At 37.3% G+C, this 14,712-nt stretch overlaps 2 protein-coding genes across 22 annotated transcripts in view; one reads left to right on the forward strand and one right to left on the reverse strand.

Annotated features, from left to right (window-relative positions):
* ESCO1 (establishment of sister chromatid cohesion N-acetyltransferase 1) overlaps nucleotides 1-8,314 on the forward strand; it is a 66,130-nt gene extending 57,816 nt beyond the window's left edge. For 7 of the 8 annotated variants that reach the window (XM_082418667.1, XM_082418662.1, XM_082418668.1 and 4 more), the window contains 2 exons: nucleotides 1,641-1,828; nucleotides 7,157-8,314. In XM_082418667.1, the coding sequence (XP_082274793.1) occupies nucleotides 1,641-1,828; nucleotides 7,157-7,304 (336 nt within the window). In that variant the 3' untranslated portion in view covers nucleotides 7,305-8,314. Of the gene's footprint in view, nucleotides 1-1,640; nucleotides 1,829-7,156 lie in introns of those variants that run through there. The other variant, XR_014252080.1, reaches the window with a different exon arrangement.
* Nucleotides 8,315-9,834: 1,520 nt separating this feature from the next.
* GREB1L (GREB1 like retinoic acid receptor coactivator) overlaps nucleotides 9,835-14,712 on the reverse strand; it is a 263,389-nt gene continuing 258,511 nt past the window's right edge. For all 14 annotated transcript variants that reach the window (XM_082418584.1, XM_082418574.1, XM_082418575.1 and 11 more), the window contains one exon: nucleotides 9,835-14,445. In XM_082418584.1, the coding sequence (XP_082274710.1) occupies nucleotides 14,282-14,445 (164 nt within the window). In that variant the 3' untranslated portion in view covers nucleotides 9,835-14,281. The remainder of the gene's footprint in view (nucleotides 14,446-14,712) is intronic.

Consider the following 14,712-nt stretch of genomic DNA (forward strand, 5'->3'; position numbering starts at 1 on the left):
CACAAGCTCTAGACGCGCAGGCTCAGTAGTTGTGGCTCACGGGCCTAATTGCTCCGCGGCATGTGGGATCTTCCCAGACCAGGGCTCGAACCTGTGTCCCCCGCATTGGCAGGCAGATTCTCAACCACTGCGCCACCAGGGAAGCCCAGGTCCCTGAGTCTTGATTGTCCCACTTTTAAGAGATATCAACAATGTCATGCTTGATTTTCCTGAATGCCACAGTGCTTTCAGTGTGTATTGAATAACTGTTGTGTGTTTAAGGATTGTCCTTAGCAACTCATCTCCCTTAATTTCACTCCAACTAGCATGATTTATTACTCCTGAGGAGGGTTAATAGTAAGATACCGACTTGAGGGAAGTATCAGTTTTTAGACAAAATTGATGATTGAAACAAATGAAGTTAATTAGATGAGGGAAATTAAATATTTGAAGTCAGATTTGCACAGTGACAAAGATATTTGCAAATTTTATGATAGAGCATTCTTACATCTGTTTGGCAAATGACTAAGCATTAAAAGAAATTGCAGACATCTGTCTTGTTTTTGACTGTTTCTTACAGTGTTTTTTATTTGGTTGTTGTTGTTCACAATGAATGTTCTTTAGTAAACCCTTGTAGTTTTCTGGGGTTTGTTTTTTTTTTTTTTTTTTTTTTTTTTTTGGCCGCGCTGCATGGCTTGCGGGAGCTCAGATCCCTGACCAGGGATTGAATTGGCCACGGCAGTGAAAGCACTGAGTCCTAACCACTAGACTATCAGGGAACTCCCCACCCGTGTGTTTTTTAAATTTTTATTCTACCTAGTTCCAAAAATGACTTGTAGCAGTGTTTAGATTAGAACATAGTTGTGTAATATTTGCTTATTTGTTCTTTGTTAACTCTCACTTGTGTTGTCTGATTGTTTTAACTTGTGTACCATGTCCCATCAGAAGGCTAGCCATGTCCCTTTTTGGCCACTAGACTGGCAGAAGAGATGTATGTTTTTTTAGAGTATTTATTTATTTTTTTAAGAGGTAGGAGTGTAGGGAAAGGACCTTTTTAACTCTTGATTCCTCTGCCATCCCTCATCCTAGTTCCTGCACAGCTTTGAACCCTAGAACTATGGCAACAGTCCCAGAAACAGTTGTGACTGCCGAGTTCTTAACATGTCCTTTTGCTGGTCCTAGGATATGGGAGGTAGAGAAAATTAGCATTCAGTTCCTGTTATGTGCCAGCTGTGATGGCAGGCTGCTTTGTATATATTTCCTTATTTAATCTCAGCAATTCTCTGAAGGAGGTGGTGGAGAGTTCCAATTTATTGGTAGGGAACCCAGAGCATAATTAAGTAACTTTATCTCATGGTCACATAACTAGTGAGAACAGAATGTAGATCCAGGTCTGTTTATTTCCTAAAATGAGGGTGAAAGCGTAAGTGGTTCCCATAGTTTGTTAAGAAGCCAGACAACAGTAGTGACCTCCTCACTAAGGTCAGTACTAGACAGTTGCTTAATAATATTCCCACTTTAAAATTCTCGCCCCTCCAACAATGTCTGTGTGTATAGTGGAGTCACTTTGCCATGCAGCAGAGACTGACACAACATTGTAAATCAACTATACTCCAATAAAAATAAAGTTTAAAATTTTCCCCCTATTTTGCTACATATAGGGCTACAGAGTTATAGAAGAAAAACTTCCAGTTATCAGGTCAGAAGAAGAAAAAGTGAGATTTGAAAGGCAAAAAGCCTGGTGCTGCTCAACATTGCCAGAGCCTGCGATCTGTGGGATCAGCCGCATCTGGGTGTTCAGCATGATGCGTCGGAAGAAAATTGCTTCTCGCATGATTGAATGCCTCAGGTAACTTAAGTGTAATTCTTCAAGTCATTTTCAGTAGTTTAGGATTTAAGCAGAGTTCTGTATAAAGATTGGCATTTAGTTAATCTTAAATGTGTAACCTTTATTTATATTAATTTAAAATCTGCATAAGATTGTCAGTATGTTGGATCTGTGAGTGCTTTTTATGTGAAGTTAACCTGAGGGGGAAGAAAGCACTATTGGTTAAGTATTATTAAACCATTTTAACTTTTTTAATTTGCATCTATGATATCAGGCCAAAATAACCCACTTATTTCAAATTGCGTTCAATATTAGAGAATTTTAAAGATAACCAAAGAAGTATGGGAAGTTTCTTGGGAGTTTAGCTTTTGGGAAAATTTGTCTTAAGAATAGTATTTATAAATAATCTAAATCTCTTAATAGTTTTTCTTCTTGCTTTTATTGCTTGATTTTTTAATCAAAGGTATAAAGGAGAAGATTCAGAAAATTACATGTTTTTTGCTCTTTAAATCATCTTTGCTAAAGGATTAATGAAAGAGGTTTAAATTAATCATGCAAATGAGGTTTTTTAGGTTCGTCTCTTGTGTCTATTTATTCATAGAATACCTATCTACTACTACTTATAGGTATAGCTTTCAACATAATCCATTATTGTTATAAGTGAGATCCTAAGACTCTTAAGTCTCTTAGAGCCTTACTGTGTTTCAGGTCTCTCTCCCTTATTTTTATTTCATCAATGAGTAGTGATCCAGAAGGGCTTAGATCTACCTACCCTTCTCTTGACAAGAGGCAGGTCTGTTTTTAGCTCTTTCAGAACTAAACCTGGAAAATGCAGCTGATTAAATAATTGTCCTAAATGAGGGTATTGTCCCTCCTTTAAATCTTGTAAAACTTAGGTCTTGTCAAAACCGTAAGATGGTTCTAGTTTATAAAAACATAAAACATTGTAGTCATTGTGTTTGTTCTGTGTGATACTGAGATTGCCACTCTAAGCTTCCTGTTAAAACCATAGAGGTTTCTAACTTTTTTCGTTTATTGTTCCTTTATGTACCCATCTCACCTTGTTACGATTACAATATGAAAATTCTACTAATAGTCTATACCCTGGCAAAATTTAAAACATTTAAAAATAACAGCTTTATTGAGATATAAGTACATAGCACAAAATTTATCTTGTTTTTAATTAACCATTTTTTCTTCCAATTTTATTGAATTATGATTGACATACAACACTGTATAAGTTTAAGGTGTACAACAAATGATGTGACTTAACATACATCATGACATGATGATCACAATAAGTGCAGTGAACATCCACCATCTCATATAGATGCAAAATTAAAGAAATAGAAAAATTTCTTTCCTTGTGATGAGAACTCTTAGGATTTACTCTCTTAACAACTTTCATATATAAATAACACACAGCAGTGCTAATTATGTTTATCATGTTATACATTACATCCCTAGTACTTATTTATCGTATAACGAGAAGTTTATACCTTTTGACTGCCTTCATCGAATACCCCCTCTCCCCAAATCCCCACCTCTCGTAACCATAAATCTGATCTCTTTTTATGAGTTTGTTTGTTTATTTGAAGTATAATTGACCTACAACACTATGTTAGTTCCTGTTACACAACAGTGTTTCCGTACATTTCAAAATGGTCACCACAATAAGTCTAGATACAGATATGTCACCATACAAAGATATTACGTAGTTATTGACTATATTCTCCATACTGTGCGTTTCATACCATTGACTCATTTATTTTACAACTGGAAGTTTGTGCCTCTTAATCTCCTGCACCTATTTCTCCCTACCCGCCTCCCACCCCTGCCTTCCCTCTGGCAACCACCTATTTGTTCTGTGTATCTATAATTGTGTTTCTGTTTTGTTATGTTTGTTCATTTGTTTTGCATCTTAGATTCCACGTATAAGTGAAATCATACAGCATTTTTCTTTCTTTAACTTATTTCACCCTCTAGGTCCGTCCGTGTTGTTGTAAATGGCAAGATTTCATTCTTTTTTGTGGCTGAGTAATATTCCGTTGTGTGTGTTTGTGTCTGTGTGTATGTCTCTGGTTGTGTGTATACACACAACATCTTCTTTATCTATTTATCTATTGATGGGCATTTAGGTTGCTTTCATATCTTGTCTATTGTAAATAATGCTACAATGAACACAGAGGTGCATATATTTATTTTAATGTGTATTTTTTTTCCTTTGCATAAGTACTCAGGAGTAGAATTTATATGGTCATATATGGTAGTTCTATTTTTAATTTTTTTGAGGACTTTCCATACTGTTTTCCATAGTGGCTGCACCAGTTTACATTTCTACCAACTGTGCATGAGTGTTCCCTTTTCTCCACATCCTCACCAACACTTGATATTTGTTGTCTTTTTGAAGTAGCCATTTCGACAGGTGTGAGGTGATACCTCATTGTGGTTTTGATTTGCATTTCCCTGATGATTAGTGATGTTGGACATCTTTCCATGTGCCTGTTGGCCCTCTTTTTGTCTTCCTTGGGAAAATGCCTTTGCAGATTCTCTGCCCATGTTTTAATCAGGTTTTGTTTTTGATGTTGAGTTGTATGAGTTCTCTGTATATTTTGGGTATTAACTCCTTACTGGATATATCATTTGCAAATATCCTCTCCCATTCAGTAGGTGGCCTTTTTGGTCATCTTTTTAAAGTGACACTTCACTGGGTTTTAGTATATTTAGAAGGCTGTGTAACCATCACCACTGTCTAATTCTAAGACATTTCCTTCAGTCTCCCCAAAACCTGATACCCAATTTCCCCATTTCCTTCTCCCCCAGCTTCTGGCAACCAATAATCTACTTTTGTCTCAATAGATTTGCCTATTCTGAACTGTATTTTTTTTTAATGTTTATTTATTTATTTAGCTGCATCGGGTCTTTGTTGTGGCATGTGGGATCTTCATTGCAGCATGTGGGATTTTTCGTTGTGGCGCATGTTGTGGCATGCAGGCTCTTCATTGTGGCATGGACTTCTCTCTAGTTGTGGCGTATGGGTTTTCTCTTCTCTAGTTGTGGCGCAGGCTCCAGAGTGCATGGCATGCAGCCTCTCTCGTTGAGGAGCGCGAGCTCAGTAGTTGTGGTGTGCGGGCTTTGTTGCCCCGCAGCATGTGGGATCTTAGTTCCCTGACCAGGGATCGAACCCACGTCCCCTGCATTGGCAGGCGGATCCTTAACCATTGTGCCACCAGGGAAGGCTGTGTATTTTTATTTCTCTTGGTTAAGAGAGAAGTACTTGCATATGTATATTTATTTTGGTACATACGTAGGAGAATTGGGCCATATGGTAACCATATAACATTTTGAGGACCTGCTGAACTATTTTGCAAAGTGGCTGCACTGTTTTACAACTCCACGAGCAATGTTACAAGGGTTCTAATTTCTCCTCATTCTCACCAGCACTTGTTATTATCTGTCTTTTTAGCCATCCTAGTGGGTATGAAGTGGTATTTCATTGTGGTTTTTGATTTACATTTCCCTAATAGGTAATGATGTTTATTGGCCATTTATATATATCTGCAGAGAAATGCCTATTCAATCAATCCTATGTCCATTTTTAAATCGGTTCATTTGTCTTTCTCTTGTTGAGTTGTAATAGTTCTTTATATATTCTGGAGATGAGTCCCTTATCAGATACATGATATGCAAATATTTTCTACCATTTTATGATTGTCCTTTCATCTTCTTAGTATTCTTTGAAGCACAGAAGTTTTTAATTTTGAACTCCAAATTACATATCTTTTTTTCTTGTCACATATCTAAGAAACAATATCCTCATCCAAGGCCACAAAGATTTAGGCCTGTATTTTCTTTCAAGAGTTTATAATTTTAGTTCTTATATTTAGGTCTTTGATCCATTTTAAGTAAATTTTTGTGTATGATGTGAGGCAAGATCCAACTTCATTCTTTTCAATGTGGATATCCAATTGTTCCAGCACCATTTATTAAAGAGACTTTTCTTTCCCATTGAATGGTCTTGCCACCTTTGTCAAAAATGATTGATCGGGCTTCCCTGGTGGCGCAGTGGTTGAGAATCTGCCTGCTAATGCAAGGGACACGGGTTCGGGCCCTGGTCTGGGAAGATCCCACGTGCCGCGGAGCAACTAGGCCCGTGAGCCACAATTACTGAGCCTGCGCGTCTGGAGCCTGTGCTCCGCAGCAAGAGAGGCCGCGATAATGAAGAGGCCCACGTACTGCGATGAAGACTGGCCCCCGCTTGCCACAACTGGAGAGGGCCCTCGCACAGAAACGAAGACCCAACACAGTCAAGAATAAAAAAAAAAAATAAAGATTGATCATAAATGTGAGGGTTTGTGTCTGGACTCAGTTCTATTCCATTGGTCTCTTATGCCGGCAGCCCACTGTCTGGAATACTGTAGATTTGTTGTAAGTTTTGAAATAAGGAAATGTGAGTTCTATAAATTTGTTCTTTTGTAAGATTCTTTTCACTATTCAGTTTCTCTTGCATTTTCATATGAATTTTAGGACCAGCTTGTTAATTTTTGCAGAGAAGCCCAGTATAAATCAAGTTGGAGAGTAATGCCGTTTTAGCAATATTAAGTCTTCTGATTCATAAACGTGGGATGTCTGTGTTTACTTAAGTAGGCTTTAATTTCTTCCCACAATGCTCTATAGTTATCATTTTTTAGGTCTTGCATGTCTCTAAATTTAATCCTAAGTATTTACTCTTTCAGTGTTATTGCAAATGGACTTGTTTTCTAAATTTCATTTTGAATTGTTCATTGCAAGTGTATAGAAATACAATTAATTTTTTAATATCGATCTTATATCCTACAGACTTGCTGAACTCATTCTTTATTAGATCTAATAGTTATTTTGTGAATTCCGGAGGATTTTTGTATATAAGATAATGTCATCTGTAAAAAGAGATAATTTTACTTCTTCCTTTCCAACATGGTTGCTTCTTATTTCTTTTGCTTGTCTTATTTTCCTGTTTTAATAGAAGAGGTGTGAGCAGACGTAGACTTATTACCCTGTTCCTGATGTGTGAGGAAGTTTTCAGTCTTTCTTTTACCATTAACTTTGATGCCTTTTGATACTCTTTATCAGGTTGAGGAAGTTCCCTCTATTTAGAGTTGTTGGAGTATTTTTATCGTGAAAAGGTGTTGGGTAAATGTTTTTAAAACTATGATTGCTTTTATAAGACAATTATTTTTAAGTTTCTAGAATATACAGCATTACCTAAAGTCTATTCAAATTTTATTTGACAGGTTTTTCCAATTTTAATGATTAAAAATAATATACTTTTTTTTTACCCTTCTACTCTCCCCCCCCTTTTTTTAATAGGAGTAACTTTATATATGGCTCATACTTGAGTAAAGAAGAAATTGCTTTCTCAGATCCTACTCCTGATGGAAAACTGTTTGCAACACAGTACTGTGGCACTGGTCAGTTTCTGGTATATAATTTTATTAATGGACAAAATAGCACCTAAAATAAATTCATGTCTGCAGTACGGAAGACATCTACTGAAGAGAATGGATTGGTTGCTGACTTTAACCAGGAACTAGGGCCATTTTTATTACAGTGAACTCAGGACTGGCAACAACTGTAAGGTTGTTCCATTTTCATAAAATTGGAAAAAATGCAGTAATTGCTTATTGTTGTTTTGTTTTTTAAAGAAGATATTTTATTATCTTTTACAGAAATTTATGATTGATGTATTTTATCTATAGTTAGACATGTTTACATGCAGCAGATAATTGTTCATAGTGGACTGAAACTAATGCAAGGACTATGGTCTCAGTGATAAGTATATTTTGAAGTTCTTAATTATGGAAATATACCAGTGTAGCTTGGTACTGTATTTTTTTATATTGATCTGCTGATACCAGTTATAGTTTTAAAGACTGTATTTTCAGAGTGGAAACCGATGTTTTTGCAGTATTGCTCAAGGAGGGAGTGATGTGACCTGTTTAGGAACTCAAAGCTAATTCGTAAAGGGTCTGGTATATAATTTAAAAGAATCCTCACAAAAAAGCAAAGCCGAACTTTTTCTTCCATTTCTCTCTTTCCGCTTCTTGACAGCAGCAAAAGGTGGAAGGTGGAAAAGAATTGAGGCTTTCCTTCTTGGAGAGCTATAAGTGACTAGAATTAGAATGGTACCCTCTAGTGTATTTATTCTTTCATTCTGGTTTCACTTTTTAAAATAAATGGCAACTGGCACACTTCAGCTGTTAACAATCCCAAAGAGATTTATAAAAACCTGGGGAATAGTTGCAAGCTAAATATGGAGGACTTGGTATCTGCTTCGTTACTCCTCAGAAATACTACACTGGGTATATGCCCTCATTATTGGACTTCATTTTGATACTTGTCTATCCTTCATAGTGCCCTCTACTTTTAAAGGGTTTATATGTTGAAAAACTGCTGTGGCCTTTTATGACCTGTATATAATGTAGAATAAAATAATAAAATACTTGATAGCTTTTTCTAAGTGATAAATGTGATAATGGTGTATTATTATTGTGCTTTTTCAGGAAGTTTGTTAGTTTTGATACCTTGAAATAAGATTAAAACACTGGCTTCTTAAGAGGTAGTTTTCACCAGTTTGCCATAGGATAAGTATGTCAGTAACATCTCCAAAAGACAAGATCCTAACATGAGAATTTTCTGCTCTTTCAAAGAAATAAAGAGCCATGGCCCAAGAGTGAAGCGCCACCGTGATTTAACGTAGGTTAATTTTATGAGCTGAAATTAAAACCAGCGAAAAATTAGGGCTTTTAAACTATGATTAACAGACAGGTATATATTTTATCACCCTTAGATGTGTGCTTTTAAAATTAATAGAGTGGTGTAAGGCTCTGTAGTCTTTATAGGGTGGGGTGGTAAGGCAGTGTAAATATTTCCCTCTGATTCATCATGATGGTCCAACTGTCAACACTGCTTTTCTCTTTGGGCTTGAGACTCTTCTAGTTATCCCTGGTCTCAACGTTTGCCTGACAGGGACCGTAATTTTTTAAAAACAGGATGAAATTTTCAGGTGTAGTGTAGATGTCCCAGTAACTGTTAATCTCATAATACAGGCCCAATTTCCATATAAGCAATAGTATGCTTCTTTGGGGAGCCAAACTTGGTGGTTTCAAGGGGACTTGGGAGTAGAGAGGCTATATTTATTGGTTGGTTTAAAGGTTACCATTAGTAGGAAAACGGTTTCTTTTCATGTTTGTATTAAAGACACAGCCCCTCAAATAAGTTTTACATCTAGCTATTTCTCTAAGAACAGAATTGTTAATCATATTTAACATTTGAATGTTTGCCATGTGTCATACCTTGTGTTTAGTGATGCATTATTTTATTTAATTATCATGACAACCCCATGAGGTAGAGTTTACAAGTGAGGAATCTAGAACTTAGACGATAATTAAGAGCTTACAGTAGCAGTCTTTGTGAAAGTTGCTGAAAACTGAGCTAAACCTATGATGTGTGGGTGAAGATGGGGAGACAGATGAACTCTGAGGAGATAAAACTGAAGAATTGATAGAGTTGATAACTGACCAGAGAAGGATCATGACAGGAGACTCTAGGGTAATTTTCATTTGGGTAATTGACTGAGAAGGGCATACTGGAGAATTAGGTTGGCAAGATTAGATGGGGAAGGATGAGCTCAGTTTTGCTCACAATTTTAAGGTGGTTGCAGAATCTCCAAGTGGAAATATCTATTTGGTATATAACTGAACATGTAGATCTAGAGTTTGCGAAAAGTTTGAACTAAGCAAATTTATTAATTTAGTTATTTGAAGGTTTAGAAGAGATCACCACCCTGAGGTTTATGAAACGAGAGGGTAGGAGAGAGTATTGAGGAACACCTGAGAATGCACGTGCAAGGGAAGAACCATAAGAGAGTGGTAGAAACCAAGACTCAAAGAACGGTCGACACTGTCACACCACAGTTGAAGGCTGAAGAGTGATGACAGAAGAACGGTCTCTGTGGAGTGGTGGAGGCACTGGTGGACACAGTGAGTAAACACTAACGGCCACAGACATCGAAACAGGTTGATTCTGTAATTGCTGATTATATAAAGGTGCCTGTAAATTTTTTCTCAGCTACCCTTGAATAGTTGTTGGTCCATTATAAAAATGTCTAGTGTATGGACATTATAGGAACCACCAGTATAGACAGGAACCATGAGCTTTTAGGGGTTATGCCCTTGTCTGCATGGACATACAATGGTTTTATTTCATTTTGTAAGCATTATAAAAATCAGTATTTTACCAGTTCGTAACATGCAAGAGTGCATTTGGTATATCTACTAAAAGCATGTATCGTAAGAACAGTAAGTACAGTAGACATGCAGTGATATTTTCATTGTTGCTTACTTTGCATGGCTGCCCAGCTAGGGCGTCTGGGTAGGAACACGGCCACATTCCTGCCTAGCTGTAGTTCACCGGCAGTTAAGATGGCTAAATTGATTTCTGGGATAGCGACTGCAGGCATACATATACCTTCTACCTGTTCTCATGGCTCTTGGGCCTTCTGGCAGATAAAGGGAAGATTCGGTCTTACAACAACAAAGAAGTGGTTAGAAAACTTGTTTTTTCTTTCTTATTATTCCACCTGCTGTCATAATCACTGAAGCACAGTTGACCCTTGAACAACATGGGGGTTACCCCACACAGTTGAAAATCAGGTGTAACTTTACAGTCGGCTCTTCATATCAGCGGTTTGCATCTGTAGACTCAGCCAACCATGGATTGTGTAGTATTATAGTACATATTTTTTTGGAAAAAATTTGTGTATAAGTAGACCTATGCAGTTCAAGCCTGTGTTGTTGAAGGGTCAACCGTAGATGCTTTCCTTAGCTTACTACTTGACAGTTAAGACATAAGGAATTTATAGTTTGAATGGCTGTTTCCTTGGCCTCAGAGGTTCTTCCTGAAGTCATCTTTAGTGACGATTATTTTGTTTCTTTTTTGGGTTTTTGTTTTTTTCAGGGAAGCCAGTACTTCATTGTTTTATCAATATTCTCTTAGACTCAGAGGAAGCTTATGGGCCAGTTGCCATGACTGAAGACAAGCCTGAGGAATGTTTGTTCCCTGATGTTGTTCAGCTCTACGTAGTTGAATACAAAGGTACAGCAGTCAGAGTTTCACAGCTGTTAGTCTTTTTTTTTTTTTTTTGCTGTTAGTCTTTCTAAGGCAGCTGCTTTGGAGCATGGAGTGGAACACTGGCAGTTTCTACTTGATCCTGAATCTGTCATCATACTTAAAATAGTTATTGCCCCTCCTGAGGTAACAGCCAGGGGGGCCTCTGGCCCTGAAGAATGCTTTTATGGTTCTATATCAGTCTATTATTTTAGCACTCTTGATAATAATAGAACTGAAAGGCATTTTTTTTCCCCTGGAATAACAAGTTAACTCCCAAAAGTTGGTGAAATTAGAGTTTAGAAATCAATTGGAGAGTAACACCTTAGGGTTATACTGCACAGTTCTACCAACCCAAAGTCTGCTTCTCAGGACACGGAAGTGAGTATAGTTGCCATCTGTAAAATAAAAGATTGGGGATGTACCATGAATATTTCTAACATCTCTTTAATAATCGTTTCTAGATCTGTTATTCATAATTGTGGCACTCTGCAAATGGGCATGGTATGTAGATACCTTATATGTGTGTATCTTCTTTGGATAAGCTACAGATTTTCAGTGAACAAATATTTACTTTCTTGGACTGTTATGCCAGAATAGTATCTTAGAGTCATCCAGCCTATGACATGCGGACTTCTCGCCTTTCTTGGACATTGCCGTGGTCAGCTCATTCCATTTTTGAACATACCAGAACATGTAAAGAAAACAAACTTTCTCTTTGGGGGGGTGGGAGAGAATTTTAATACGTTCACCAAATTAAAGGACAAGAACATACTGTAGACACAACTTAAGACAATTTAGAATCATAAACAAAATGTGAGGTAGACTGACTAGTGAAATTCACCAAATTTTGGTTAAGAAAATTTTACAGTAATAAAGTAACACAGGTGCCTCCTTTTCTAAAAATCACAAAAAGCATTTGCATAAATTACAGCCAAAAAAATTGAATACAACAATTCTCATTGTAATTTTAGTTTACATTCAGTATTAACCTGTGTGAACTGTCATATGTGGCAAGGTTCAACAGGTCTATAGGTCAGTTATTATGCAGGCCTAGTGAACACATTCACACCACAATATTCTTAAGGGATGGCAAGGCTCGAAGTGGAACACACCAAGGTACGTATTAACCAATCATGGTGTCCTGTGCTTGTGCAATTTTATCCTTGCAGGAGAACGACCTAACATTCTCTAAAGAATTATACTGATGATAAGGTGATTTTAAAAGATCCAAACCTTAGTAAGATAGGCATTGAAAAGAATAGGCAGGTCAATTTGAATTCTCCATCATTGGGGTGATGGGCTTTTGGCTTTATTCTGGCATTTCTCTTCCCCAGAGTTAAATAGTATTTAAGAGATCAGAATCATTTGATTTTTCAGAGTGCAGCTCTAACTAATATGGGGTCCCCTCAGGTCAAGTAACTACTTTAAAAATTTTTCCTTAGCCTATGAAGCTATAAAGCCTGAAGAAACCCTGAGAGGCCATCTGCCCCAGGTACAACTGTTTTAGGATTATTTCAAGTATTTTATTTGCCCTATATAGTAAATATTTTTGGAATATTGCACAAATAGTGGGTTTCTTGATATTGTCTGCGTTAGGCCCTTTCAACAAAACAGGAACAACTGAAATACATTCATATCTAAATCAGCCTGCCTCAGAACGTACCTCTTTGCCAAGAATTCCGCTCTACTAAAATTGAGTATTTTTAAAGCATCTATAAGGCAGGTCCTCTTTCAAGGTCAGTTAAAAATGGAGTTTAAAGGAATTGTTCATTTCAAGAGACATTTAAAGCATCATAAGTAGCTATATTAAAACCAAGAGATCTGAAACCATTTTCAGATTAGTACATGACATCTTTTCACTAGCTGTAAACTCCTTGTTATCACAAACTAATAAAGCTGGTCAGTTAACACTATTTGTTCGAAGTAAATGCAGGCTTCAGGCCATAAATATGACATCAATTCAAGCTAAAAATGGCCATTTAAAGTGGGAATAAAGTGGTACATATGGGCTAATGAGAAAAATGTCAGATTGTTTAATGATGAGAAGTGGAGTAATTTAAGAGTGAACGTCCAATAGACCTAGTTTGTTCTAGAACATTTTCTAAAAATCTGTTTTTGATTAAAATATGTGGTAAAAAATCTGTAGAAACTTACTTATGCCTCCTACTGTTGATACTGAACAGAGACCCCCTATTGATTTTAATGAGTCAAAGAGACTTACTGGCATCTTCTTTAACACACGCACACCCCACTGGTAGGATTAAAACAGCCTCTCTTTCTATGGCTCTGTTTCCCATTTCAGCAATTTCTGTGGTGTCGTCAGTATAAGGCAGCTAATATTCATTCAGTGTATTTTTTAAAGGAAACTTTGCTTTAGTCTTTGACAGGAAAGAAACTAGTTCCACTTCACACAGAAGCTAAGCCTCCCTGACATTTAGCTTTGCTGGTGCCAACTGCTAAATTCCAACCAAACAGGGTGGGTGTGGGGTGACTGCTGAAAGCTTCTGAATTGGCTCAACTACTGAATCAGGCTCTCCTTGTGCAAGATTAATCGCTGTTCATATTCTCACAGGCGTGCTTAAGAGACTGAAAACGAAGAATGGATAAAGCAAAAGAACTTAAGCCAGGAGAAGCTACATGAATACACACAATGCCTGCTCTGCATTTACTAATTTGTTTGTTCAGTTTTAATAGTAAACTTTTAACTCCTGTGGAAATTTTGCCAAAAGTTTCAATACATACAAGATTATAAATCTTAAACTAACACTGCACAGAGAAAGACAAAGCTACTTCTTTTTTTTTAAATACAAATATCTTCTACATTCTATCATTTCAGACCCCTGAGTAATACTGTACCAAAGTACAGATCTGAAGAGAAACTGAGGGTTCAGGCCTCAAACGTTAATCTTCAATTAATTCCACACCAACGGTGTGAGTCTCACGTAACACATTCAGGCTAGCTAATGCTGACAGTCAGTTTTCCCCCCCGACACAGCATAGTAAAAAAACAATGCAGACTCCCTGTGGCCTCTCCAAAGCATAATCCTCCTCAGCCTCCCATGGGCAGACCACGTCTTAAGTAATTAATTGCATAACTACCTAGGGTGGAGTTAACCTGAATTTAAGTCCTGAAATTGGAACTGAAGGAGAGTGATGCCCCCCAAGGATCTAGGTCAGATTTGGGGGGTTCTTTGGAGAAGAGACAAATATGTTGCACTTGGCTCCACAGTGATTGTACTTTAAAGGAAAAAAAACATCCCTAATAATCGTTACTGCCCCACCCCACCTAGGCATCCCTTTGCTGGTTTTGGTCTCTCCCAAAGCTCATACGTGACGCCCGGTAAGAAAGTAGAGGGGCTTGTCATCAGCACTGTTAGCAGTTTGAAACTCGTCCCGGAGGCGGAACTGCCACTCGTCCTCTAGCTCTAAGCGGACAATCGTTTGGCGTAAGGAACTTCGGTCTTGGCAGATGACACACAGAGTAGCACCTTCAGGAAGAAAGCAGAAGTGTGGCTTAGGCTCAGGGATTGAAATGATAAAGAATCTTACCACCTCCCTCTGATTATATCCCCTAAACTAACACATGTGAGAACCAACATGTAAAGTAACCTATCAGATTTGTTCATTGTACTATTTATTTTGAATAAAGTAGTTATTACAAATTCAAAAGTTGAAAAGAGTATAAAGTAAGAGCCCTCCTAACCACATCCCCCCTTCCCCTGTAGTAACCAGTGATAAAACCCACGTCCTAACAT

The sequence above is a fragment of the Balaenoptera physalus genome (genome assembly GCF_965194825.1).
Source record: "Balaenoptera physalus genome assembly, chromosome: 12".
NCBI lineage: Eukaryota > Metazoa > Chordata > Mammalia > Artiodactyla > Balaenopteridae > Balaenoptera > Balaenoptera physalus.